This window comes from Musca autumnalis, unplaced genomic scaffold (assembly GCF_047663935.1).
Source record: "Musca autumnalis isolate F117 unplaced genomic scaffold, ASM4766393v1 scaffold_5, whole genome shotgun sequence".
In the NCBI taxonomy this organism is placed as follows: domain Eukaryota; kingdom Metazoa; phylum Arthropoda; class Insecta; order Diptera; family Muscidae; genus Musca; species Musca autumnalis.
In genome coordinates, this window is record NW_027412088.1 from 35,509,747 (window position 1) to 35,537,605 (window position 27,859).

Consider the following 27,859-nt stretch of genomic DNA (forward strand, 5'->3'; position numbering starts at 1 on the left):
TCCGTCGTCTATATTTAATTGTTCTATGATTTCTATACTAAACAACACAAGCGAAGACAATTGCCAGTTTGTGTTATGTACCGTTGTCACAAACCATTAAACATAGAAAACATAGAATTTTCAATTTTAGAGTTAGTCTAAACGTAACGCACCAGATTTAAAATTAATGGACGAATGTTACGTATCTTTTAAACAGAACGCTTACTATTTTGACTATTAACTAACAAATTTACATTTTTCAAATCTCAAATCCACTCTTTTTGCGATGATTCTGAAAACCCCAATGAATATATACAACAGTATACAATTAATATTATAAATCATAAATTTTATTAACATTCAATTGTTAAAAAACAATTTCTCCAACTGTAGTACATACATACATACATATATAAACTAAAAAAATACTAATATTTAAGATGACTTAGATAACTAAAACAAAGTCTCACGCATTGGTCGATGAACAACCACTATGGGTTCATCTTCGGATGTATCACCGGCTGCTGCAGCAGCTGCGGTAAAGTTACCACTTGCCCTCCGACTCGAGGAATTTTTTAATTTCTTTCGTTTAGTCTTTATCAGGTCTTGTTGATCTGCATTAGAATCTGACGATGTATCGCCATCCTTGAGCGACACTATATCCGGTTCAATGATGACATGAAAATCACTGCCCTGTGGAGAATCTTTTGAATCTTTTTTCTTGGTTTGGGGTGAGTCACCAAAATAATTTTCAACAGCCGGTTTTAATGGCGGTCCTGGTGCCATACTCTTTTTCGGTTTACGTTGAGCAAATGGACTATTCGGTGTACTTGGTATATCAAATTCGGGATCTGTTAAAAATTCCACACTGTCCGAGCGGAGGTTTGCTCTTTTGAAGGGTGGAATTTCGGCAATTTTCGGTTTCCTCTTGGTGTACGGGCTATTTTCATAACTTTGGAAATTGGCAATTTTTTCTGCACTTTGAAGATTTTGTGATTTCATGTGGGCCGGGGGGAAACGTGAATCGAACATGGCCGGTAAATAAGAACCGGATGGATTGTATGTTATGCGACCCGTCCGCCGGGTAGGATCAATTTGTTGTACACGTTCTCTGTCGCGATTCGAAAGCATTTCTTCACTGCGAAAACGTGTCCGATAGTCGAGATGAAGATCGGGTTCTACTTCTGATATTTCTTCTTCGGGATTGGTTCGCGATTTTTTGAAACGACTTCTACGACCCGGTGCATCTGAGGTTAAATCAACCATTGATTTGACTGGCCTCACCGGTTTGGGCATGCGTAAGGCATCTTCATAGGATGGCAAGAGATTTACTTCTAGGTTACTTGGAGCTGTTGCACCTGGTCGTGGGTCTTCATCCAAAATTCGGCGATTTAGTTCACGACTGAAAGGGGAGTTTTTAAAAAATGTAAAAAAAAATTAAAAAGTAAGAAAAAAATACTTACATGGCCCTCATTTCTTCATGATTTCTTCGATATTCCTCTCGATCCATTTGCTTTCTACGCCAGGCCATATACTTTTGAAAACAGGTAAACAGGCAAATTAATCCAGCAATGGTCAATACACTTAACATAATGGTGGACCAAATTTTCTCCGCCTGACTGGAATGTGCTTCGGGTACCCAATCCTTTTCACAGGCAGCCGCCCAAGTTTTTCCATAACTACTTGGAGGTGAGGCACATCTAAGACTATTTCGATCTTTTATCTGAAAAAAATGAAAGGTCATTATCAGAACAATATCGCTATATTATTATTTTTTTCTTCACAGCACATACCCTTGTTGGTGTTGATGTGAGATAATCATGAAACTCCAAAAATGTCCTCTCATCGCAATTGCATATCCATGGATTATCGCCAGCATAAATTTCATCCAAGTATCGATTTGAATCGAAATAGGCTCGTGGGATTGGATTTGTAAAGCGATTTCCATTCAATTTCAATTGAGCCAATTCGGGAAAATTTTGGAATGTATTATTGCGCAGGGTCGATAGTCTGGAAAATAGTTAAATATTAGAATAAAGTTAGTAACTATACCCTCCCTCCACCATAGTTTGGAGGGTATATTATGTTGGGTCTTTCGTTTGTAATGCACTGATGACTATCATATATATTCTTGACCAGGATAAAATAATATCAATAGTAATTTCAGGCAACACCAAAATTTTTTTTGACTAACGGTTCCAGAGTTATCACGCCTTGAAATTGTCAAGTTCTGTAAAAACTATATGCAAAGAAATACTCAAAACATCTTTAATATTGATCCAATTTGATTTTTTTTCAAATGCATCCAAGCCCGCTATGACATTTTTTCAATTTTTTATTAAATAGCTAATGAAACTACCCAGCAAACCTATCGTACCGATATCGTAACGAAATCGGAACAAAATTCGAATGCTACGTCCGATGTCGGATCCGAAATCGTAACGATATCTTAACGAAAGTTGTATGAAGTGGTTGACATAATTTTGGAACGAAATGTAGGATAGAAATCGGATCGATTTCGGTTCGATTTCGGAACGAAATCTGAAGAAAATCCTTGGGAAATTTATTTCCGACATTCGGTACGAAATCTGAACTATTTCCTCTCCGAAAAATCGTTTAGAAATAGGAACGAAATCTTAACGATCTTGCTTCCGAAATTGTTCAGACGTGTCGGACATCCGACATTTGGTTTGCTGGGTACAGAAAATACCAAGAAAGTTTTTTTTTTTCAAATTGGATAAATGTTAAAGAAGTTATGAGTATCTCCGGAGCCGTTAGCCAAAAAGTCTGAAAATATACTGAAATGTTTAGCTGATGAGCAGCATCACTACAGCAAAAAATAAAGGAAATCAAAAACCACTTTTTGAAAAAGTGTCTGATTTCACTCAGAAATCCGCAAACATTCTTGATAAGGATAAAGTTCTGAGTCGATATAGCCATGTCCGTCTGTTGTAAGCAATAATTGAGCTGGAACACTATTTTTTGCACCCGAGTGTATTTTTTCCATAGGCAGATCAAGTTCGAAGATGGCTATATCGGTCCACGTTTTGCTATAGCCCCTATATAACTGTACCTTCCGATTTTCGGATTTTGAAGGTTTTAGCTATAGTTTTCGGCTGATCTACCTGTAATTTAAGATCTGAGGTTCCCAGTGGTCACAATATAGCCATATAGTTCCCATATAACGGTACCTTCCGATTTTCGGTATTTGGAGGGTTTTAGCAATATATTTTTTACCGAACTACCTGTAATTTGACGTTTAAGTTATATATGTATATCACCCCTATAACGATACCTCCCGATTTTCGGTATTTTGAGCTACATTTTTGGACCGAACTACCTGTAAATTAAATTTTGAGGTTAAAAAAATTTGAGCTTCCCAGTGGCCACAAAACATCTCCACCAAAAATCCTCAACATAGGTCCATGTTTTGTTGTAGCCCCTATATAACGGTACCTTCCGATTTTTGTTATTTTGAGGATTTTAGCTGCACCTTTGGACCGAACTGCCTATAATTTAACATTTGAAGTTCCCAGTCACCCGGTCACAAAATATCTGCACCAAAAATCGTCAACATTGGTCCATGTTTTGCTGTAGCCCCCATATAAGGGTACTTCCCGATTTTCGCTATTCTGCGGATTTTAGCTACACTTTTGGATCGTACTACCTGTAATTTAATATTTGATGTTTCCAGTGGTCACAGGACGTCTCCACCAAAAACATAGGTCCATGGCATGGCTCCCATATAACGGTACCTCCCGATTTTCGTTATTTTGCGAATTATAGCTACATTTTAGGAACAAACTACCTGTAATTTAATATTTGAGGTTCCCAGTGGTCGCAAAACATCTCAAACACAAATCGTCAACATAGGTCCATGTTTTGGTATAGGCCCTATATAATGGTATCTCCCGATTTGCAGTATTTTGAGGATTTTAGCTACACGTTTGAACAGAGTTACCTGTAATTTCACATTTGATGTAACCAATTGTCACAAAATATCTCTACGAAAAATCGTCAACATAGGTCCTTGTTGTGCTGTAGCCCCCATATAACGGTACCTCCCGATTTTCGGAATATTGCGGATTTAAGCTACGTTTTTGAACCAAACTGCAGAAATTTTACACTTGAAGTGCCCAGAGGTCACAAAACATCTCCACTAAAAATTTTCAACATAGGTCCATGTTTTGGTATAGCCCCCATATAACGGCGCCACCCGATTTTTGTTATTTTGCGGGTTTTACCTGCACTTTTGGACCGAACTACCTATAATTTAACATTTGAAGTTCCCAAAGGTCACAAAATATCTGCACCAAAAATTGTCAATATAGGTCCATCTTTTGCTCTAGGACCCATATAACGGTACCACCCGATTTTCGGAATATTGCGGATTTTAGCTACATTTTTCAACCAAACTGCCTGAAATTTAACATTTGAAGTTCCCAGTGGCCACAAAATATCTCCACTGAAAATTGTCAACACAGGTCCATGTGTTTGTACAGCCCCCGTATAACGGTACTTCCCGATTTTCGGTATTCTGCGGATTTTAGCTGCATTTTTGGACCGAACTACCTATAATTTTACATTTGAAGTTCCCAGTGGTCACAAAATATCTGCACCAAAAATTGTCAACATATGTACATAGGTTCCTTTTTTTGTATAGCTCCCATATAACGGTACTTCCCGATTTTCGTTATTTTGCGAATTATAGCTACATTTTTGGACCAAACTACCTGTAATTTAACATTTGAGGTTCCCAATGGTCACATGTTCATGTTTTGGTATAGCCCCAATATAATGATACCTCCCGATTTGCAGTATTTTGAGGATTTTAGCTACACTTTTGAACAGAGTTACCTGTAATTTCACATTTGATGTAACCAATTGTCACAAAATATCTCTACGAAAAATCGTCAACATAGGTTCTTGTTGTGCTGTAGCCCCCATATAACGGTACTTCCCGATTTTCGGTATTCTTCGGATTTTAGCTGCATTTTTGGACCGAACTACCTATAATTTTACATTTGAAGTTCCCAGTGGTCACAAAATATCTGCATCAAAAATTGTCAACATACATAGGTTCCTTTTTTTGTATAGCTCCCATATAACGGTACTTCCCGATTTTCGTTATTTTGCGAATTATAGCTACATTCTTGGACCAAACTACCTGTAATTTAACATTTGAGGTTCCCAATGGTCAAAAAATATCTATATCAAAAAACGTCAACATAAGTCCATGTTTTGTTATAGCCCCCATATAACGGTACCTCCCGATTTTCAGTATTTTAAAGGTTTTGTCCTCAATATCCCACTGAAATAGCTGAAATTTGGTACTTAGTCTTCTTTAGGGGTGTAAAACTTTTCACCGGAATTTTGTCGGTATAGTTCCACGATTTTATATAGCCCCATAGAACTATACCTCCCGATTTCAGTATTTTTAAGGTTTTTGCCTTATTAACTCACCGAAATAGCTGAAATTTGGTATATAATCTTCTTTGCGGGTGTACAACTTTTCACCTGAAATTTGTCGGTATAGGTCCACGGTTTCATATAGCCCACATAGAAGAGTACCTCCCAATTTTCGGTATTTTGCAGGTTGTGTCTTCAATATCCCACCAAAAAGGACTGAATTTTGGTAGTTAGTCTTCGTTGGGGGTATTGAACCTTCCACCTTAGATTGGTAGGTATAGATTTACGCCTTCATATAGTCCCCATAGAACAGTACCTCTCGATTTTCTGTATTTTGATGGTTGTGGCCTCAATATCCTGCGAAATGGCTGAAATTTGGTATTTACTTTTGGTTCAGGCTATACAAATTTCCATATGAAATTTGTCGGTATGGGTCGATATATTATGGGGGTTATTCATGATAACCCCGTGAAGGAAGTCGTGAAAGATCCGATCTTTTCATCAGCATTTGAACCTATGCAAAGGAAGATCCGATCTTTTCATTAGCATTTGAACCCATTCCATCGATCCAATAGAAATGAATTTTGTGTTTTTATTTATAATTTTTTTCTAAATATATAAGATTGATTATTAACAATACTCGTATGCTTAATGTTGTCGGAGACTCGAAATCACTACCAACGTTGTTAAAACTCTCTTCATTGCAAAGGGTTGGTGAAAATGACATGCCAAAGCATTGGTGAAAATGACGTGTCAAAGCATTGGTGTAAATGACATGCTTTGGATCCAAAAATGAATAGCATCTTTTGGGGTCCACGTTCATATAAAATTCATCGATGAAGATGCTCAAAAGATGATATGCCATCTCACTTGCACCCATGATTGAATGACATCTGTGGCATCTAACATTTTGCTGGGTTGTAGATGATGGCCTCAATATCCCACCGAAGCGTCTGAAATTTGGTATTTTGTCTTCGTTGGGGGTATCCAAGTTTCCAAATGAAATTTTTCGGTATTGCTCCATGTCTTCATATAGCCCCCGTAGCCCACCGTGGAACTTAACGCGGTTCTTACTTGTTTTATACCCTCAGCATATATGCTAACGAGGGTGTATACATTTTCATACGGGCAAAATGTGCCTCATCGAAATAATGTTTTAAGACCCCAAGTATGTTTGGACGAAATGTGTTTCAGACAATTTGGAGTCGATTTAGCGATGTCCGTCCTTCTATGTCTTCTGTCTGTCTGGCTGGCTGGTGCGCACGATAACTCTCGAACGGATGAAATTTGGCTTTCGTAATATATTTTTCCAAACTTAGTTTAAGTCCGTACCTCCCCCACAAAAGTAAAAAATGTTCGGAAAATTTGTGCGCACAATAACTCTTGAAGGGAGTAACCGATTGGTTACATGGTTCATACTTTGCACATCGTGAAATTTTTACCACTCTTAGATAAGGTTCCAATATGGACTTAATCGGTACGCTCTTTCCAGTACCTCCCACACAAATGTTCGGAAAAGTTCAGTTTAGGACCTGCTCTCGAATCGTTTTGATTTTTGCTGTAGCAACTTGTATTCGCTGCCCCCATACGACGGTACAAATTTCATCAGGGGTATGTCCATACTTCCTGAGAAAATAGACTGAAATTCGCAAAAAAACCCCTATGACACCTTGTGTAGTGGTTGGAGCTCAAGATAACTGTCGAACGGATCTGCCAATTCGGTTCAAAGTTTGGCCTTCGTAGTATTTTGTCAAACTTAGTTTAAGTTGGAAGATAAGCCATATCGGTCCGCAAGATAACTCTTGGTCCGCAAGATACCTCCCCCACAAAAGTTAAAAAATGTTCGGAAAAATTGTGCGCACGATAAATCTTGAAGGGAGTGACCGATGTAATCCATACTTTACACATCCTAATATATCTACCAGATATAGATCAGATTCGAATATGGGCTATATTTGTCTACTCCTTCTGGTATCTCTCACACAAAATTTCGGATAAGTTCACTTTAAGACCTGCTCTCGAATCACTTTGATTTTTGTTGAAGCGATTTGCATTCGCAACCTTTATTACGACGGTAAAAGTTTTTCAGGGGCAAGTCCATATTTCTTGGGAAAACAGCCCGAACGGTGTAAAAAATCCCTATGTCATCATATGTGGCGATCGGAGAGCACGATAACTCTTGAACTGTTCAACCGATTTGGTCCAACTATTGGTCTTCGTCATATCATATCCAAACTTAGTTTCATGGGGCAATACCGGTCCGCAACTATCCTTACTTCTCCCCAATATTTAAAAAAATTCACTAAAATGCTAGGACGATATCACTTGAATGGGACATCCAATTTGGTCCAAACTTTGGATCTCCTAATATTTTGTCAAAATTTAGTTTAACTTCTAAAATGGCCTATATCGGTCCTCCCTAAGGGTACCTACCCCACAAAAGTTCAACATGTGTGTCTTAGTGCAGTTAATTCCTAATCCACATGTTTGTCGGCAAGTTCAAATGTCCAAAAAGGGCAACAAAATTCTGAAGAGACCTTAAATATATTCGATCTGTCCGTAGGTGCGAGTTTCACTTCACATTGGCTGAGGGTATATCTCTGTCGGCAATGCCGACTTATACTTTTTTACTTGTTTCGGGGACAATTCCTTACTTCTTGAGATAGTGGTACAAAATCTCCTAAAAGCCTGGCGGCACCAACTAAAGTGGATAGTAGGTGAGATAACCCTCAAAGGGAGAAACCGATTTTGTCCAAACGTTTTACATATATCGTATTATATAGACGGTAGAAGTATTATTTTCTTTAGGTCTGGGGCTGAGGGTATATCTCTGTCGTCCAAGTCGACTGATACTTTTTTACTTGTTGTTATTTTGGCCTATAAATGTCAAACAATTGAGATTTTCGATCCAATACTTAGACTAAAATTGTAGACAAAGCAATAGTTAAGAACTCTCTAGTACATTGCAATAGCATTGGACCGCTCCTTCAGACAGTTTTACCCTTGTGAAAGTGCACATTTTTCGTATAAATATTGATAAATTAAAATTTGCACTTTTACAAGGCCAAAACTGCCTGGAGGAGTTTTCAATGCATTTGCAATGTACTAGGCAGTTCTACTATTGTCTCGGCTACAATCCCAAAAATTGAAAAACGCGAAGCTCCCCTTAAGATGTTCAAATCGCCCCACAATAACCTACACAGATGTGCCTTCTCTTACATTCTTAAATCTTACCTGCAATAACTTAAATCCAATTTCTGTAAAGTTTCCGATGCCATTCCGGTTGGAAAATCACTCAATAAATTATTTGATAAATCCAATTTGAGAATGCTCGACAAGCCGGTGAATGCATTATTGTCGATTGCAATAATTTCACACCATGACAAATTAATATCGCGCAATGAATTCGACACCAGCTTTGTGAATTTTTCAATAACATTGTGATGTAACTGCAACGTTACCAAATTATCATTGGCCTTGAAAACATTACGATCAAGACGTGCAATTTCGTTATAGGACAAATCCAGTGATGTTAGTTTTTTCATTTTTTGAAAAGTTTCAGCCTCCAAGAGACGCAAAGAATTGCGTGACAAATTCACCACCTCCAATAGAGTATTATTTTCAAATGTTCGACTAGTTAGTGTTCGAATCATATTTCCACGCATTTGTAATTGCGTAAGACTAGGTAGGGCCGACAAATCGATTTCATCTATGCTACAAAATGACAGATCCAATTCACTTAGAGTTGGTGTTTCCAAACGATTTGCGCTATCCACCTGTAGCGCTGTATTCCACGGTACCCGCAGGACCATTAGTGATGGTAATCCTTGCAGCAAAGATCGTGGTATATGCTGTAAATTGCAATTTTTCATTTCCAAAATTCTTAAAGATTTCGAAGGCAGCGCTGCCAAATTGTTTAGGGGATTACTATTTAAATTCAGTCTTTGTATATTGGGCAAATTTTGCATTAGAATATCACCTCCAGCTTTGGTGATGCCACAATTTTCCAATTCCAAGGTAATCAGGGATTCAGTGATGATTCCATGATCTGCATTATCTGAGTTAAACGAAGCCAATTGATTGCCACTTAGAATTAAATGTTGCAAATTGATGGCATTCGTAAAGACAGTACTGGGATTTAAATCCGACCATTGATGGATACTGTTGTTGGCCAATATTAGGGTGCGTAATGACTCAAACCCCATCAAAGCATCGCTATCTAAATACTCAATTTGATTATTTGACAAATCCAAATAAATCAATGAATCATAATCGGCCAAGTGGCTGGGAAAATTCACAAAATAATTTCCAGATAATACCACATGTTGCATGGGCATCATTTGAAAGTCGGGATAATCGATGAGGCCACGATTGGCACAATTCACCTCCAAACTGTCTAAGACCCAGGAACATTTGCAGCTTATGGGACAATAAACGGCATTAGAATTTCTGGCACTTAATGCTAAAATGGCCACTAATAAAAGCCAACTGGAACATTTTAATCGAGGCATTTTTATCTGTTGTCTGTGTTAGGGGACCGAGGCGGAAATATTCTGAAATAAAAGAAAATTATTATTAAAATTATTATAATAAAAAATAAAATAACATTATTATACGAAATTATTAATAAGAAAATTATTAAACTCATAAAATTATTGTTTTAAAAAATAAATTAAAATTATTATAAAATTATTTATAAGAAAATTATTAAACTCATAAAATTATAATTATAAAAAAGAAAAATAATTATAATAAATTTATTAATATGAAAATTATTAAGCTCATTATATTTCTATGCGGAAATGTTTGTTAAATTCTAACACACCGATAAAGAAAAACAGTGATTCATTGTGTGGTTAGGGTCTTAATTTATCATCATGCTGTTTTTTATTTGGTAGCAGATTTGAATATACAAATGTACATACATACGAACATTATATTGTCGTGCTTTTGAACACCTAATAAATATTGCTTCTTTTTTGCCAATATGAAATTATTTTTATATTCGGCGTAATATCTATTGCGTTTGTTTTTGATATTATCTATAACTTTTTTATCTGTTATTGACCTTCCGAACTGTACAAGTAATATTCAACGATAAACCAGACGTAAAATAGATACTAGAATTTGTTTTGGATATAGAAAGTATACAACTCTTAAAATAACAACTAAAAAAGTATCAGTCGGATTTGCCGATAGAGATCAGCCTATGTGAATTTAAACTTTCATCTACCGACTTTCCGAATCCCACCAAAGCACCAGTAGGAGGTAGGCAGTAGCAGCTCAGTGTGGTGCAGAACTCCTTCTAACTCTCTCGACCTCCAATATTGATATTGATCTGGTCCAGGAGCCTTACTTATATAACAATAAGGTTGTGGACTGAGCAATAACAACTACACTGTCCTCTATGCCTCGAACGGAGACAAGGTGAGAACATGTTTAGTTGCAAAAAGGAACCTAAAACTAATGCTTCTCTCCAATTTCAGCAGGGGAGACATCACTACTATAAGGATGGACAGAGGGCATAGGAAACCCATTATAATGGCCTCTGTATACATGCCTTATGAAGACCCCGACCCACCTGGTGGCATCGTGAAGTTTCTGATGGACGAAATGGGGAGCACAGGCCACATCATTCTCGGATGCGATGCAAATGCTCATAACTTCCATTGGGGAAGTAGCGATACCAACACTAGGGGTGAGTCCATTTTCAAATTTATTTTATTAATAATTTAAGAACTTGTAACAGGGGTACCACTCCTACTTTCCAAAATAGAGTTAGAGGGGAAGTCAAAGACATCACCCTAACTAATATGGACGACTCCGAAGTTATGGACTGGAAGGTATCTGAAGAGTGTTATTTCTCTGATCACAAGATGGTATTCTTCAAAGCCCCATAACTACGGAGAAACAAAAGCCGTACAGGAATCCCAGGAGGACAGACTGGCACAAGTTCGGTTCACTAACGACTTCGGTGCTAAGCAATCCCCAAAGGTTGTCCAAAGGAAAGTCGAGGAAACTGTAAATGTTCTAAGCAAGTCACTCCTGAGATGTTATGAGGATTCCTGTCCAATTACCTTCCCTGGGAAGAAATCCCAGCCGGTATGGTGGAGTAAGGAACTGGCTAATCTCCGCAAGGCAGCCAGGAAATCATATAATAAAGCCAGCAAATCTTCTCTCAGTACAGATTGGGACACCTACAGGTTTAAACAGAGATCTTGGGCTTGCTTCGCTGAGTCTATGGAAGGAGTTAACGAAGCTGCTAGGTTTCGTAAGATTCTATCCAAGGATCCAAAACCATGGGTAGCATCAAACGAGAAAACGGCACGTGCACTAATTCTGGTCTAGAGATTCTAAATCTGTTGTCAGAAGTGCATTTTCCAGGCTGTACTGACCTTGAAGGGGATTTGCAGCAAACAAATCAAAATTAGGGCTGTACGGCACAGGACGAGCAACTGATTGATAGATTAACTAGCATCCCAAGACTTAAATGGGCATTATACCGGCTATGTTGCAGAACGTGGCCGATTCGGTACTGTCAACATCAGGGAGATATATAGGGCCTGCCTGCGTCTATCGTAAATACCTAACTCATGGAAGGAGGTAACGGTGACTTACAGTGCTGCTCAAAACATTTGCAACTGGAATGACTAGTTCATATTTTATATAGTTCTGAGGTAGTTTGTGGATTTGAAATGCCAATAAAAATACCTCCAGGACAATATAAAACACCTTCTACATTTTGGGTCAACTTTTTCGTATAAGGGGACTAATTCTATTATCTTTCGTTCTGGTGATCAATCAAATTTTTTCAAGTCATATAACTTAGATATATCGAGGAGAAGTACTCGGTTTTACTACTCCAAGAATATAACCACACATTTTTTGAATAATTTCTATGAAAAATTCCATTTTTACTGGAAATTACTGTTTTCCCAAAATTTGTCTATTTTGGTATACCGGTGTCTTTGGTATGTATCGGAGGAGTTTGTATAGATTTATCGGTGTCAAGTCCTTTTTTAACATCTGTTGATGACCTCTGAAAGATCTGCTTAATAATTCGTATAATTTTTTGATCATCCCCTGCAGTAGATTTTGTTGTCCTTGCATCTCCTTTCCATTTTATGGCGATTTAGGTTCTTTTTACGCTGTATTCAGCTCTGTTTTTTTATATTGTGATGTTCATATGTTTATTTTTGGACCTCCTTGGATCCACAATTTTCAAAAATCACCATTTTAGCAAAGCGTTGATAAAAATTTCTCGTCATAATTTAAGTTTTTCTTAAAAAATTTGACATGTCTTGATTTGGGCATACTTGTCTACAAAAGTAAATATATGTGGGATAAAATGTACTCCTCATGAAAGCTTTTTGCCCCCTTCTTCTGATTAAATTCAATTTGACGCCAATCAATACAAAATACTCGTCAAAAATGAACTAATAGGTATTCGTAACACGGAGTTGCAAATGTTTTGAGCAGGCTAAAACATGTGTTCCTCCGATATTTCACACATTTTTTAAACATAAGTGTTCATAACTGAATAATGCTTTTTAAATCTTGAAAATATGTTCAATAATAAATCTAATAATAAAAACAAACATATTTCAAAACTCAAAATGTCCCTAAAAATAGCTTGAATGTGATATAGGCATCTGAGTTGCAAATGTTTTGAGCAGCACTGTACATTCCCAAAGTTGGGAGCCAAGTCACACACTACCTAAAGACTATAGACCTATCCGTCTTTCTTCCTTCCTCCTTAAAGCTGTAGAGAGACTAATTGACTACGACATTCGGTCTCATCTAGGTCCCACTATTATAATCAACTCGCAGCATGCCTATATTAAAGGCAAGTCAGTAGATACCGCCTTAAACGATGTGGTTGGATATATTGAGAGAAATATGGAGGCATCGGGCTTCACACTTGCAGCCTTCCTCGATATAGAGGGAGCTTTCAACAATGTGAAACTTGAATCCATTCATAATTCGCTCGTCAACGCAGGAATTTCCTCTATCCTTGTTAGGTGGCTTGATGAGATGCTGAAGCGCAGAATCATCAACTCCCATCTGGGAGAGAGTTCCGTAAGGAAAACTGTTTGCAGCGGTATGTCACAGGGAGGAGTTTTATCACCTCTTCTTTGGCTCCTTGTAATAAATGAAATTCTTGTGAAATTCAACCAGCTAAGGATGAAGGTGGTAGCTTATGCTGACGATGTTGTTATCCTCATTAGTGGCAAGTTCTTGCCTACCATATCAGACCTGATGCAACTTGCTTTAGTGCAGCTGTCTCGCTGGGCTCGCGCCCATGGATTGGGAGTGAATCCAGCAAAGACGGAACTCGTACTTTACACAAAGAAGCGCAAACTTTCCGAATTCCTGCTACTAAAACTGGACGGTGCTGCCTTTAGACTTTCATCGGAAGCCAAATACCTCGGCGTGATCCTGGACCAACGCCTAATTTGGAAAAGGAACACTGAGGAGAGGGCAAAGAGGGGTTTTATGGCACTCTACTCCTGAAAGAACTACATAGGTAAAAGTTGGGGCCTCAGATCAAAGGTCATACAATGGTTATGTGATACAGTGGTTCTTCCCATACTTACCTATGGCGGGCTTGCCTGGTGGCATGCTCTCGGGAATAGTGCACTTCTGTCCAAATTATCCAGTGTTCAAAGAGCTGCATCTCTACTCATCTCTGGTGCTATCAGAAGCACACCTCAAGCCGCTTTGAATGTGATACTTGATCTACAACCCCTGGATATCACTACTCATTTTCCAGCGGCGAGGGGTGTGGCACTGGGGTGTGGCAGTGTTCACGATTTGGACATGCAAAGGTCTTCTCTCCTTTCACAGAACTTGCGTTCAGTGGGCTCAATCACATTAGTGATTATATGCCCACTTCAACCAAATAAAAGTGACAATTCCCAGTAGGGATGCTTGGTCTAGTAGCAGCCCTGCTCTTGGCGGTCTGGCCATCTACACGAACGGCTCCAAGATGGAGGATGGCACAGGAGCCAGGGTCTACTGCGAGAACCCACCAATTAAACAATCCTTCAAACTCAATGATAATTGCAGCGTCTTTCAGGCAGAGATTTTTGCAATCAGTAAAGCAGTGGAGATGGTCAAAGAACTTGGGAGTAGCCTTAAAGGACCCGTGACTATATTTGTCGATAGTCAAGCGGCCCTTAAGGCCCTCAAGTCGTGGACCATAATTTCAAAAGCTTTCCTTGACTGCAAAAACGCTCTACTTGAAGTGCGTGATATCGTTGATCTTTGCTGGGTTCCAGGACACAGTGCTATAGAGGGGAATGAAGAGGCGGATGAACTAGCACAGGGTGGCTTTCATTCGATTGACCTACCAGTAGAGTCATCTACCAGACCACCAAAGTGCTACTACATCCGAAAACTTCGCGGCTTCTTTCTTGAGAAGTCAGGGCAAAGATGGCAAACGGAACCTGGTTGCAAGGTATCCAAGGCAATCTGGCCTAGCTACTCTCAATACAGAACCAATTCTCTCTTTTCACTAAATATGTTAGGGATAAAGATCACTGTAGGACTCATTACCGGCCATAGCATGGTCAGATCCCTAACTTCTAGATGGGACAACAGTAATGTAGACTACTGCAGGCTTTGTCAAGACCCAGAAGAAACAGAGACGGTCGAACATCAACTATGTAAGTGCCCCTTGCTACTCACGAGGAGACATCGATTTTTCGGTAGATATGAGATAAATACTCTGACTTTCTTTTCCGACGCAGATCCCATCTACATATACCAATTTGCCAAAAATCTAACATGGCTTGGCAAACAAATCTAATTAATTTCTTTGCTTCTCGCCACAGGAGGATAAAACTGCATCTCTTCATCACAACCTCAGCGGCCACACACCCATATCCATAACACATCACTTCAGAATAGACCAAATCGACTAATCACCACACACCACCATATGAACATAAAAATCTGCAGGTCTTACCACAGCCTTAGCAACCACACACCCACATCCATAACCAGCAGCCATCTCTCACCTACACTAGCCTTCTTTGCATCACATCAAACCACTCTACATCAACAAATCTGCAATAGACTAGAGTTGGGCAATCTCGTTCAATTGAACGATCCGGATCACAAAGACGAATGAGTAACATCCTACAATCCAACGTGTGCAATTAAGTATACGCAGTTTTGTCTGAGAAATTACCGGTGTCCATTTAACGAGATAGTGATCCGGATCGTTCAATTGAACGAGATTGCCCAACTCTACAATAGACCAGCCACCGCACATCACTTCAGAATAGACCAATCACCACAAGAACATGAACATAAACTACAGTCTGCAGCTCTCACCACAACCTCATCAACCACACACTCACATTCATAACCAGCCGCCAACTCTCACAAGTCTCCATTTCATCACATCAAACCACTTACATCAACAAAACCTGCAATAGACCAACCACTACACATAACTTTTTAAGGATGATCACAATGGACCTCAGGGTCTCCGAGTGGAGTAGCTGCCAACAATGGTAGCTGTGCGTTGTAAAACCAAACCAAACCAATATGGACCGATCAAATGTATTTGAGATATTTCAGACTTTTGTGGCCTTTTTTGGACATTTGAACTTGCCGACAAAAAATTTGATTAGGATTAAATTTCAAAAGTGTTGCGGATGAGGTTCTTAAAGGATATTTTGAGAGTCATATCTTTTCGATAGATGTCGGGCCCACTAGTCATTTCCCTGGATCATCGTATAACTTTGTCAACTACACTAGTCTTCTTGGCATCACATCAAACCACTCTACATCAACAAATCTGCAATAGACCAGCCACCGCACATCACTTCAGAATAGACCAATCACCACATGAACATGAACACATGAACATAAACTGCAGCTCTCACCACAACCTCATCAACCACACACTCACACTCATAACCAGCCGCCAACTCTCACAAGTCTCCATTTCATCACATCAAACCACTTACATCAATAAAACCCGCAATAGACCAACCACTACACATAACTTTTTAAGGATGATCACAATGGACCTCAAGGTCTCCGAGTGGAGTAGCTGCCAACAATTGTAGCTGTTCGTTGTAAAATCAAACCAAACCAACCAACAGATCAAATGTATTTGGGATCTTTTCAGACTTTTGTGGCCTTTTTTGGACATTTGAACAATTTGAAAATTTGGATTAGGATTAAATTTCAAAAGTGTTGCGGATGAGGTTCTTAAAGGATATTTTAAGAGTCACATCTTTTCGATAGATGTAGCGCCCACTAGTCATTTCCGTGGATCATCGTATAACTTTAAGATCAGTATGCCAGGAAGCAAGGACTTGTCCACGGAAAACATAATATCGCTGTTAATAGGACCACAGCGAACAGCAAGGATCTTCGAACAGACCCCAAACTGCACTTAGACACAAATGTTGAACTTATGTGGGGGAGGTATCCTAAGGAGAGGACCGATATGGGCCATTTTAAAAGTTAAACTACATTTGGACAAAATATTCGGACAAAATATCTCCATGTTCCATTTGATTGCTCCATCGAAGCGTTGGCCTGTCAGCTTGGCGTGTACAGCCATGTGGCCCGTATTTATGCGCCGTTTTAGCGGGTTCATCATCGCTCATTTTTATGACATGGCTTAGCCAACGCAATCGTTGTATCTCGATACGTTTAACTATACTGATGTCGTTGTATAGCAGATGCAGCTAATGGTTCATACGACGTAGATATTCAACCTTAACGCAGATTGGCCCGTAGATCTTTCGAAATTTTTTTCTCTCAAACACATCAAGAACTGCCTTATCTCCTTGCGTAAGAGCCCAGGCTTCGGAAGCATACATTAGCACGAGTAGTATTAGTGTTTTTAATTTAAATTTATTCCACGTCCTTCAAACCGATTTGTGAAGCGGGGATACCAAATTCACGCATATCTTGAACGTAGGGGCATGCGAAGGCTGCTTTATAATCGACAAAAAGGTGGTAGGTGTCGATCTGCATCTCATGAGTTCTGTCCAGGATTTGCTGCAGGGTTAATATCTGGTCAATGGTGATTTTGCCAGGTCTAAAGCCGCATTGCTATGGCCCAAAGATTTGGTTGACCATAGGCTTTAGTCGTTTGCAAGATAGTCCTGACACTATCTTGTAGGCAATAGGGAGAAGACTTATGCCACTATAAATAGAGCATACAGTTCTATCACCTTTCTTAAGGACAGGACAGAGGATGTCCAAGTTAATTAGCTGATGAATATATCTTATCAGCGAGTCGCCTGGTTCCTGCTACTTTATTATTTTTAAGCCAGTTTATTGCTGTGTTTACCTCATCTCGGCAGGGCGGTATACATTCATACATTTTTGGGATTGGATCTGTGGTGTCTTCGTCGTCTTTACTAGTATTGGATACCAACACTTTGGAAAAATGTTCTTTCCATATCCTGAGCACACTACCTGTAGCCAATTGATTGCCAGTTACAGAGGATGTGCTAAAAGCTATCAGTTTGATGTAAAACATCAGAATTTTCGGACTTCATTGTGGCTCCTGTACATCTCGATTTTTTAACACTCCCGCCTCTCTCCTTTTCTCCCGATACCTCTCTCGTGCGCTACGCGTTGCTACTGATTGTAGAGTAGCCCTATATGCCGCATTTTTCTCTTCGGTAGCAGCACGACACTCCTGATCATACTAGGGATACGTAAAATCGATTTCGGTTAATCGGTTATGAGCCGTAAAATTTCTAAAATTCGTAGTCGGCTATTGAATGTGGGAAAACAGCATAATCGATTATTTTTAATCGTCTTTCGGAAGACGGAGTCAACTACTATTCGTAGTCTAATATTAAATTTGTACGAACTGTTACTGGATTTTGTACAAATTATGGTGTAAACGAACACACCTATTATTCGTAGTCGACTAGTAATCGTGGTCGACTATTAGTCGTAATTGACTATTGGGTGTCCTAAAACCGCGTAATCTACGGTACTTTTTTATACATATAACCATCTGGTATCCAAGTATGGATTTTGCGGCTGTTTGCCTGGAGTGGGCAATACTTTATTTACAGATATATCGCGTTTTGAAAATGACGAATTCTGTAAAAAGTATATGCAAAGAAATACACATAAATTCCTTAAAAATTGGTAAATTTTTTTGATTTTTTGCGTTTTTTACCAGAAACATAAAAGGGACATTAGACTCCATGCCTGCACAATTTTAACGAAATAGGAAAAATTTGACGGAATTTGGATCAGAAAATGGTTTGCCAAATTATTTTAAAAACGGTTCAGATTTGGATGTATATCACATATATATTTAAAGTCGATTTCATGTATTTGACACACCAAATTGGACAGACAATTTGTTAATATTTGGAAAATATTACGTTTGTCTGGAAAAACATTTCGCCAAATTATATTGAAAACGTATCATATAGTAGGCCCACCCTACGTTCATCCTTTCCTTACTAGTTTTCCAATAAAACTGAATGAAGATATAATTCCTGTAAAATTACTCGATTCCAAGTGATAGACACCAACTCTGCTCGTGTGTACCTCTGCGCCCAAAGACCATTGAATATTATCCCTATTCAAGGCCAAATATGACAAAGAATTCGGTGCATTGCAAACGAAATGACACATTTTGTATACGCTCGTTCCCATGACAGATACTAAAATAGCTAATGAAATAAATCCCCCTTCTAAAAAAATGCATATTGGGTATTCCACTGAATACAAACAGTCAAAAGATCACTGAATAACAAGGTTGTAATTGTTTTTATTATTAAATTTATTTATTTTATTTTGCCATGTAATTCTTTTCTTTGTTCAAAACAATACACACTGTGTGCAGGTACTACATATTATCTATGCATTACTTTTTGTATTAAATTTACGTTTCAATTTCATTCAAATACCTTATCAAATCTAAATATCTCTCTTAGCGCTTATCAGTTTGTAAAATAATATAAAAATAATAAAATTTCTTGTGTTTATATATAGTGACTTTTATAAGCCGTAATGGATTTAAAAACAAAATAGGGGAAGTATACAATGTGGTCACAAGTACAATTTATTAGAAATAACAGTGAGGATTTTTCTACACTTTTCACTACCACTACATTCCGTGTGTCTTGCATTTAATTACGAGGGTTGCTTAATAACTTTCTGGCCTAACAATGAAAACGAGGATATTTACCATCAATAATAGTGAGTTATACTCTTTTTATGCGCTCACACCTTTTACCGCATGTTCTGGCGAAGAAAATCTTTAATCACGCCGTTTTTTCATCATGTGCGGGAGTCAAATGAAGTCATTGGGTGCCAAGTCAGTTCTGTACGGCGCAATTGTTTAATTTTTATACCCTCAGCATTTATGCTAACGAGGGTATATGGTAAATTTCAAATTTCTTTTGCAATTCCATTGGAAGAAATGTTAAAAAAAAATTTTGCGAGCACATCCACAATTTTTGGAACAAAGATTAAGAAACAAATCGTGGCTTCAAATCTGTTCGCGTTCACAAAATTGGATGCTGCGCCCAAAAGTTATGGGTGGGTTTATTTCCTTATAAAGAACAAATATTTAAAAATTACCTTTGTGTTGTAATACCAAAATTTATATATAAATCGGTAACAGCATTTAATATCTATCCGTAGACGCCTAAATATTTACAAAATGTATTTCTATTTTCGCGGAAAATCAAGAAATACTGAAAAAATCTTGGGGTAAATTTAATTTATTCTAATTAAAGTCCAAATATAACTCGAAAAAAATAAATTAAAAATACGTACAGATTCTGGACAACGCGTAGAAAAATATGAGACCAACATTTTAACGATAGGATTTATAACTGCCATATTACAGCAACAACAAAAGACGAAAACTTATTGTTGGAATATTATTTCAAAAATATATTTTTTTGTTTAATACGAAAAATAGAAAAAACATTTTTGGGAGTTATTCTACTATTTCGCTAAATTTCGATGCAAGGACTGACGGACTTAGCTGAAACTTCTTCAGGGAAAATGCGATGACAAACCCGAAAGTGTATTTGCTTACTTTGATAAACAATATGATTATGAAATAGAAAGTAATATTGAAATTACAACCAAAGAAAAAAACATAAAAGTTAAAAAACGTATAATTCGCGAATTCGTAAAAATCAGTTAAGGCGCATGCGCTTTTCAGATACAGCGAGTGCATCTCTATCAATATGTAGCGATTTTTCCACTTTTCATTCAGCTGCCAAAGTGTGCCGTCAGCTGCATCTTACTGTTCAAAAAACCTTTATGTGGGTAAAAATTGCGCGATGTACATACGATTATAAGGCGCATCCGATTTCAGTGATCGCCTATAAAAAATACGTCATTATAACAAATTTTAAACAAATTCGTCAAGAACCGCGGATGTGCTACCAAATTCTATTTTATACGAAATACGAATATTACTCCAGAATCTCGGTAATTTATGTCACCCGGTTTTGGAAAATAATATCATCGCGTACAAAGGATTCCATTTATGTAAAAATAACCAAAGAAAATCGCGGTTCAATGCGCGGAATCATCAAAATATAATTTTGCAGAATTTCCTACTTTCAAGGTATCTATAACCGCCGTTTTAGTGGATGGATTTGAAAGCGGAGAGGTTCATTAGATCCGGCGCGTAAAAAAATTAAAATCACGCGGGGTTCAAGGGTACCTGAGTCACAGTTGTAAATTTTGAAGCCAAAAAATAGGTTTTTAAAGAAAATGTACGCACCAAAATTTCGACTTTGGACTCCTATTACTAGGGAGCTGTATGAAGCACACTCATGAGATATACATCAAACGACGTGGAATCGCGAGTTCTACAATCCAATAAATAGTTTGGGCAATTATCTGGTTGCGCCCTCCAATTATAAGAAAAATTCAAAAAACCCAGATTTCAAAACTTCAAAATGTCAGCATCGATTTTAGGGGATGCAGTGTATATATCGAAAAGTCATACATTAGAACCATGTTGCACAAGGGGTATTCTTCAATTCTTTCTTTGAGCTCAGGTCTGAATTTTCTGTGGTTTGACCAGAAATCAAGAAAGAACACAAAAAACTTGTAAACTTCAACACATTTTTACCCATTTTTTAATATTACCACCAACACAGCTTCCACATAAATTATTTGTTATGGTTCATTTTATGCGACCCCGGCTAAAACACTTCAATTAATATAAATATATTCATATTGTATAAAATATATTGACAGTTCGCGACTTATTAAATGGTGAACCTCAACTTCAACGATTGTAAAACATTTTTGAATATTACCATATACACTTTCATACGGGCAAAATGCGTCTCATCGAAATAATGGTTTTAGACCTCAAGTATGTTTGGACGAAATGTGTTTCAGACAATTTGGAGTTGATTTAGCCATCTCCGTCCGTCTGTCTGTCTGGCTGGTGCGCACGATAACTCTCGAATGGATCAACCGATTCGGTCCAAATTTTGGCTTTCGTAATATTTTGCTCAAACTTAGTTTAAGTTCGAAGATGGGTTATATCGGTCCACTCCTTCCGGTACCTCCCCCACAAAAGTTTGAAAATGTTCGGAAAATTTGTGGTACATACTTTGCACATCGTGAAATTTCTACCGGACTTAGATGAGGTTTCAACATGGACTCAATCGGTCCACACCTTCGGGTACCTCCCACACAAAATTTCGTAAAAGTTCAGTTTAGGACCAGCTCTCGAATAACTTTGACTTTTGTTGAGGCAACTTGCATTCGCTGCCTCAATTACGGCAGTAAAAGTTTTTTTCAGGGGCAAGTCCATACTTCTTGTGAAAACAGCCCGAAAGTTGTAAAAAAAACCCTATGGCACCATATGTAGTGGCTGGCGTACTCGAACCGAATACTGCGTTCGTCCACACTTTGGATATTGTAATATTTCTTCGAATATTAGATGAAATTCGAATGTGGTGCTTCAAAAATATTCGCTAAAATGGTACGCACTATTTCTCATAGACGATTTGGTCCAAACATTGGATCTCTAAATATTTTCGAAAGTTATTTTATGTTCAAATTTGGGTCCTATCTGTCCAATCCTTGTGGTACCGCCCACACAAATGTTCAACAGTTTTATGTGGTTGGAGGATCCTTCGGACATTTTTAAATATATGAAAAATATTTCCCAGGTAATCTAAAGCGATAACCACATGAAAATTAGACGACATTTAAAAAAACATTTTCTGAAAATTGTGTTGATAATATTAAAAGTTTTGGATGGAGATTTGGTGGGTGGGCTATAAATATAATATTTTAGTACAAAAAGTTGACATCAACTGCACATGGGCAAAGTACCGTTATCAAGAATTAAACATTTAAATTTGTTAAAACAACAAGAGATATACCCTCAGCCTGTATATATTGAAATAATTTTTCCCAAAAAACGTATGTATTTAGGGGGTTTTAAAAATATTGGGAATTTGAACCGACAAAAATGTTCATTAGGATTAGAGATTAAAAGTTTTGCGGAGGAGATACTAAAAGGAATGGATCTACATTGACCATTATGGAAGTGGATTTCCAGCTACTACATATGGTGCCATAGGGGGCTTTTACACCCTTCGGGATGTTTGCTCAAGAAGTATGGACTTGCCCCTGAAAAAGCGTTTACGGTCGTAATTGAGGCATCGAATGCAAGTTGCTTCAACAAAAATCAAAGTTATTCGATAGCAGGTCTTAAAGTGAACTTATCCGAAATTTTGTGTAGGAGGTACCGGATGGAGTGGACAAATATAGTTCATATTTGAACTTGATCTATATCTAGTAGATATATTAGGATGTGTAAAGTATGGACCAATTCGTCCACTCCCTTCAAGAGTTGCCGTATGAACAAATTTTCCAAACATTTTTGAACTTTTGTGGGGGAGGTACGCGAAGGAGTAGACTGATTGAGTCCATATTAAAACCATATCTAAGTCTAATACACACTTCACGATGGGAAAAGTATGGACCAAATCAGTTACTCCCTTCAAGAGTTATCGTGCGCACAAATTTTCCGAACATTTTCGAACTTTTATGGGGGAGGTACCGGAAGGAGTGGACCGATATAGCCCATCTTCGAACTTAAACTAAGTTTGAGTAAAATATTATGAAAGCCAAAATTTCAACCGAATCGGTTCATCCGTTCGAGAGTTATCATGCGCTCCACTACAGCCAGCCAGCCAGACAGCCAGACAGACGGACGGACATTGCTCAATCGACTCCAAATTGTCTGAAACACATTTGGTCCAAACATACTTGGGGTCTAAAACAATTATTTCGATGAGGCACATTTTGCCCGTATGAAAGTGTTTATACCCTCGTTAGCATAAATGCTGAGGGTATAAAAATATAAATTCTTAATATTTGGTAGAGTTTATCTTTTGATTGCCGCCTTGGCTTTCATTTCCGTTAATTGGACATCTCTTCCGAAGCGAAATGTGTAAATACATTCTGCCCATTCCTGCAACCTTCTGAGATATATCGGTTCAGATTTTATATAGCCCCCTTACATAGCCTTCCCCGATTTTGCTACAACTTGTTCAATTTTGATCGGTACGTGTTATTTTCTTAGGCCCCTGAATAGCTACACCGATTTTCACAAAAATCGGTTCACATTTGGATAAGCTATAATTCGCTCAATTTTTTATGAATAGCCTTTAAATTTAACATGGGATGTTCCTCAGGCCCCTGTTCAGTTTAACCGATTTTGATCTGATTTCGCAAAAATCGGTACAGTAGGGAGGGTATATTAAGTTTGTCATTCCGTTTGTAACACATCGAACTAATCATTTGCGATCAGGATAAAATTCTATGACGATCTAGTCATATCCGTCTGTCCGTCCGTCTGTCCGTCTGTTATAATCACTCTAGCGTCCGCAATAATTTGCACCCGAGGTCCTTTTTTCCATAGGCAGGTCAAGTTCGAAGATGGGCTATATCGGTCCACGTTTTGGTATAGCCTCCATATAACGGTACCTCCCGATTTTCGGTATTTTGTGGATTTTAGCTACAATTTTTAACGGAACTAGCTGTAATTTGACGTATAATGTTATCTGTGGCCACGACACTTATTCACCAAAAATCGTCAATATAGGTCCATGCTTTGGTATAGCCCCCATATATCGGTACCTCCCGATTTTCGGTATTTTGAGGATTTTAGCTACAATGTTTAACCGAACTTGCTGTAATTTGACGTATGATGTTATCTGTGGCCACGAAACTTATACACCAAAAATCGTCATTATAGGTCCATGTTCTGGTATAGCTCTCATATAACAATACCTCCAGATTTTCCGCATTTTGAGATTTTTAGGTACAATTTTTAACCGAACTAGATGTAATTTGACATATGAGGTTCTCTGTGGCCAAGAAACCTATCGATCAAAAATCGTCAATATAGGTCCATGTTTTGGTATAACTAACCAATAGGGTTAATTGGAGATTTTATGTAAATTTAAACGGTATTATGTATGTAACATCATTTACTCCTCCTAGGAATAAGCCTTGACGTGGCGGAGGTGCTAAGTACTTTCCCAATGGAAGGGAAACCAATTATTCCATTTAGGTTATTTTATGGTGGAGGGTATAAAAAGTTCGGCTCGGACGAACTTAACACTTTTTTACTTTGTTAAGTTTTCACGATTTCGCTTGGAAACCCCACGTCCTATCCAAATGGGACTAAAGGAAATGTTATAGCTATAAAAATTCTATACAAGATTGGCTTTTATGATATCTTCGTAGTTTTTACCGTTATTGAGATATATAAGTTCAAATTAGGACAATTGATTGACTGTATCGCCTCCTTACAAAAGATATCAAAACTGCAATTTCCCAACTTAAACTTATATATCTCAAAAATGGTACAACCTAGGCAAAAATTACGAAAGCCAATTTTGAAGAGAATTTTCATTGCTACAAACTTTTTTTAAAGTCCCATTTCGATAGAAAATGTGAACTTTGATCGCGATTTATTAAAAAAACCATCCAGCGCTTTTTTCGTGTTTTTGAATTTTCCTCATCTATAAACATTGCTGTTTCAGAATCCGCAAAAACTTTCCAGGTGTAAGCGGGTTTCATTTAAAGTCAGTTAATGTGCACTGTACATAACATAAGGAGGCGATACAGTCAATCCATTGTCCTAATTTGAACTTCTATATCTCTTTAACGGTAAAAACTACGACGGTAACATAAAAGTCAATCATGTAGAGAATTTTCACAGCTACAACATTTTCCTTGGTCCAAGCAAAATCGCGAAAACCTAAGAAACCCTTAAAAATGTCAACTTGAATCGCGATTTATTTTTATTTATTATTTTTGTTTCTTTTTTTTAATTTTCTCATCTATGAACATTGTACTTCCAGAACCCGCAGAAAATTCCCAGTTGTAAGCACCTTCCATTTAAATTTGGTTCAAGAGCACCGTGTATAGATTTGATAGATAACTCACACATATTTATGTATGTATGTACATTAGAGTGGAAAACAATTGTTTCTTTTTTTTGGGTCACTCGTTCAAAATTGTTTCGCCACTTGATGACACATCGTGTTGGATCAACCTCGGCCTATAATTATTCCGATTGTCCGATTTTTTTTAGCCACTGTGCAGAGAGCACATTTTACTTTTCATACAATTGTTTATTTGTATTCACTCTTAAAATTAATAAGGCAATTGCGTCGAAATGCATTTCACTATAAATATTAATAAAATATTTTCATTGTTCATCCATTCATTCTGCTGGTCAAATTACCTTTCATAAAAATATTCAATATTATATAGGAATTGTTGTTGTGGTTGTATTTACAAAATTAGGTCACATTCGTTGATTACATTTACACACTAAACATAATTTATTTTAGATTAGAGACTGGGCTGGGTGTTTTCAATATGTTTTCATTTCCACTTGACAATACTATTTATTATTTTTGTTTTGTGCAAATAGATGCAAACATTTCGTATTCCAACACATTAATGGTTATTATTTTGCTAAAAAATATTTTTTTTTGTTTTATTAGATTTTCACATAAATGTAAAATTTCTTTAAATCGTAATATTTTTCTTTATTTGTTTCGTTTTTTCTGTTACTTTTTTGTTCGTTTGCCATCTAAATCTCGTTTAATACTGTGGAATGGGTTGTTACTCACCTGTCGGCGCGGCGTTCTAGCCCTACGTTATCTTTTCCAGTCCATTCCAATCGCATTGATAAGATAGGAGGAGGCATTCGAAAAGGCACTATGCCGTGCCAGCCACTCAATACACGAAAATGATAAAGAGTAACAGCTTTCGGATTATTAAGTAGAGCAAAGTTTTGCTTTTGAATTTTTCTTCCAATTCTGAAATAAAAACAAAACAATGTCTAAGTTCCAATAGGTTTGGTAATGCATTAATGCGTTGTAAATGAATATGAATAAAGAATTTAATTCATATACATACAGTGGCTCAATGTGATATATGAAATAATGTTATATGTAGATAACACTGTGACACAAAATGGAACTCAAAGTCTGGGGGGTGGAAAATTTCACTTGGAGATGAAAGCCCTTGATGAGTATACTAAGAACCCAAAAGGAAATTTTCGAAATAGGTCAAGTTTCTGAGATATCGCGCGATGAAATTTTTGATTTTTTCCCTATAATACTTGGGAAAATAGCTCCATATCTCTGTTTGGCGTTGTTGTAGCATCGTTTTGAGGTGACATGTCTTCAGTCAAATCGATTGGCGAATCTTGAACCGTAGTGAAAGTACCACAAGATGCGATTTTTCAGCATCCAAATATTCTACAAAAATGTTGCTCAGAAGATTTTTGGTACGGTTCTCTTTGACAACTAATCGATTTTGTCCCGTTTTCATTGTCGTTTTTGACATTTATTCGGACTTGGTTAAGAATTAAACTATGTTTTGTTTTTCTGTATATTCGTTATTGGTTATGCATAGGTATGTAGACATTACGAATGGGTATTGCTTATGTAGACATCTGGAGTGCTTCTGAAATATTTACCACAAATAGCTCTTGTATTGATGAACATGTTAACAACAAATTTTCTTGGAGGATAGATCCGGTTATCTCAGTTTTTGAACCGGATATTCCGGCACTAAACCGATTTTTGAACCGGTTTTAAGTAACCGATTAAACGTATATGTGTACCATTAAAAAGCTTATAGAGTTGTCAATCAAATTAAATTAGTTCGCTTATGAAAACTTTGTTAGTTGCGGTTCTAGAACAAAAAACCCGTTTTCTTAAACCGTTTTTAAGGAAAAATATCAGCACGCGCATATATGGAGATCAAAGGCTGGGGGGTAAAAAATTCTTTTTGGCGATGAATGTAGATGAAGGTAATATGATGATCACGGAAGTACAGTTTTGCCATAGGTCAAACTTCTGAGTTATAGCGAAATGAATTATTTCTTGACAAACTATACAGACCTACATGACAAAAACATAGCGACATTTTA

At 37.5% G+C, this 27,859-nt stretch overlaps 1 protein-coding gene across 2 annotated transcripts; it reads right to left on the reverse strand.

Moving 5' to 3' along the window:
* Window positions 1-307: 307 nt before the first annotated feature.
* Window positions 308-26,680, reverse strand: LOC141387583 (uncharacterized). Of its 2 annotated transcripts, none has more exons than XM_073957474.1 (5): window positions 26,550-26,680; window positions 8,623-9,941; window positions 1,773-1,989; window positions 1,443-1,702; window positions 308-1,381 (listed from the first exon to the last, which is right to left on the reverse strand). In XM_073957474.1, the coding sequence occupies exons 2-5, from the start codon at window positions 9,897-9,899 to the stop codon at window positions 433-435; spliced, it is 2,703 nt and encodes a 900-aa protein (XP_073813575.1). In that variant the 5' UTR covers window positions 9,900-9,941; window positions 26,550-26,680; the 3' UTR covers window positions 308-432. The 2 variants fall into 2 exon arrangements, with proteins under 2 accessions (XP_073813575.1, XP_073813574.1); XM_073957473.1 differs by lacking the exon at window positions 26,550-26,680 and adding an exon at window positions 26,156-26,537.
* Window positions 26,681-27,859: the final 1,179 nt, after the last annotated feature.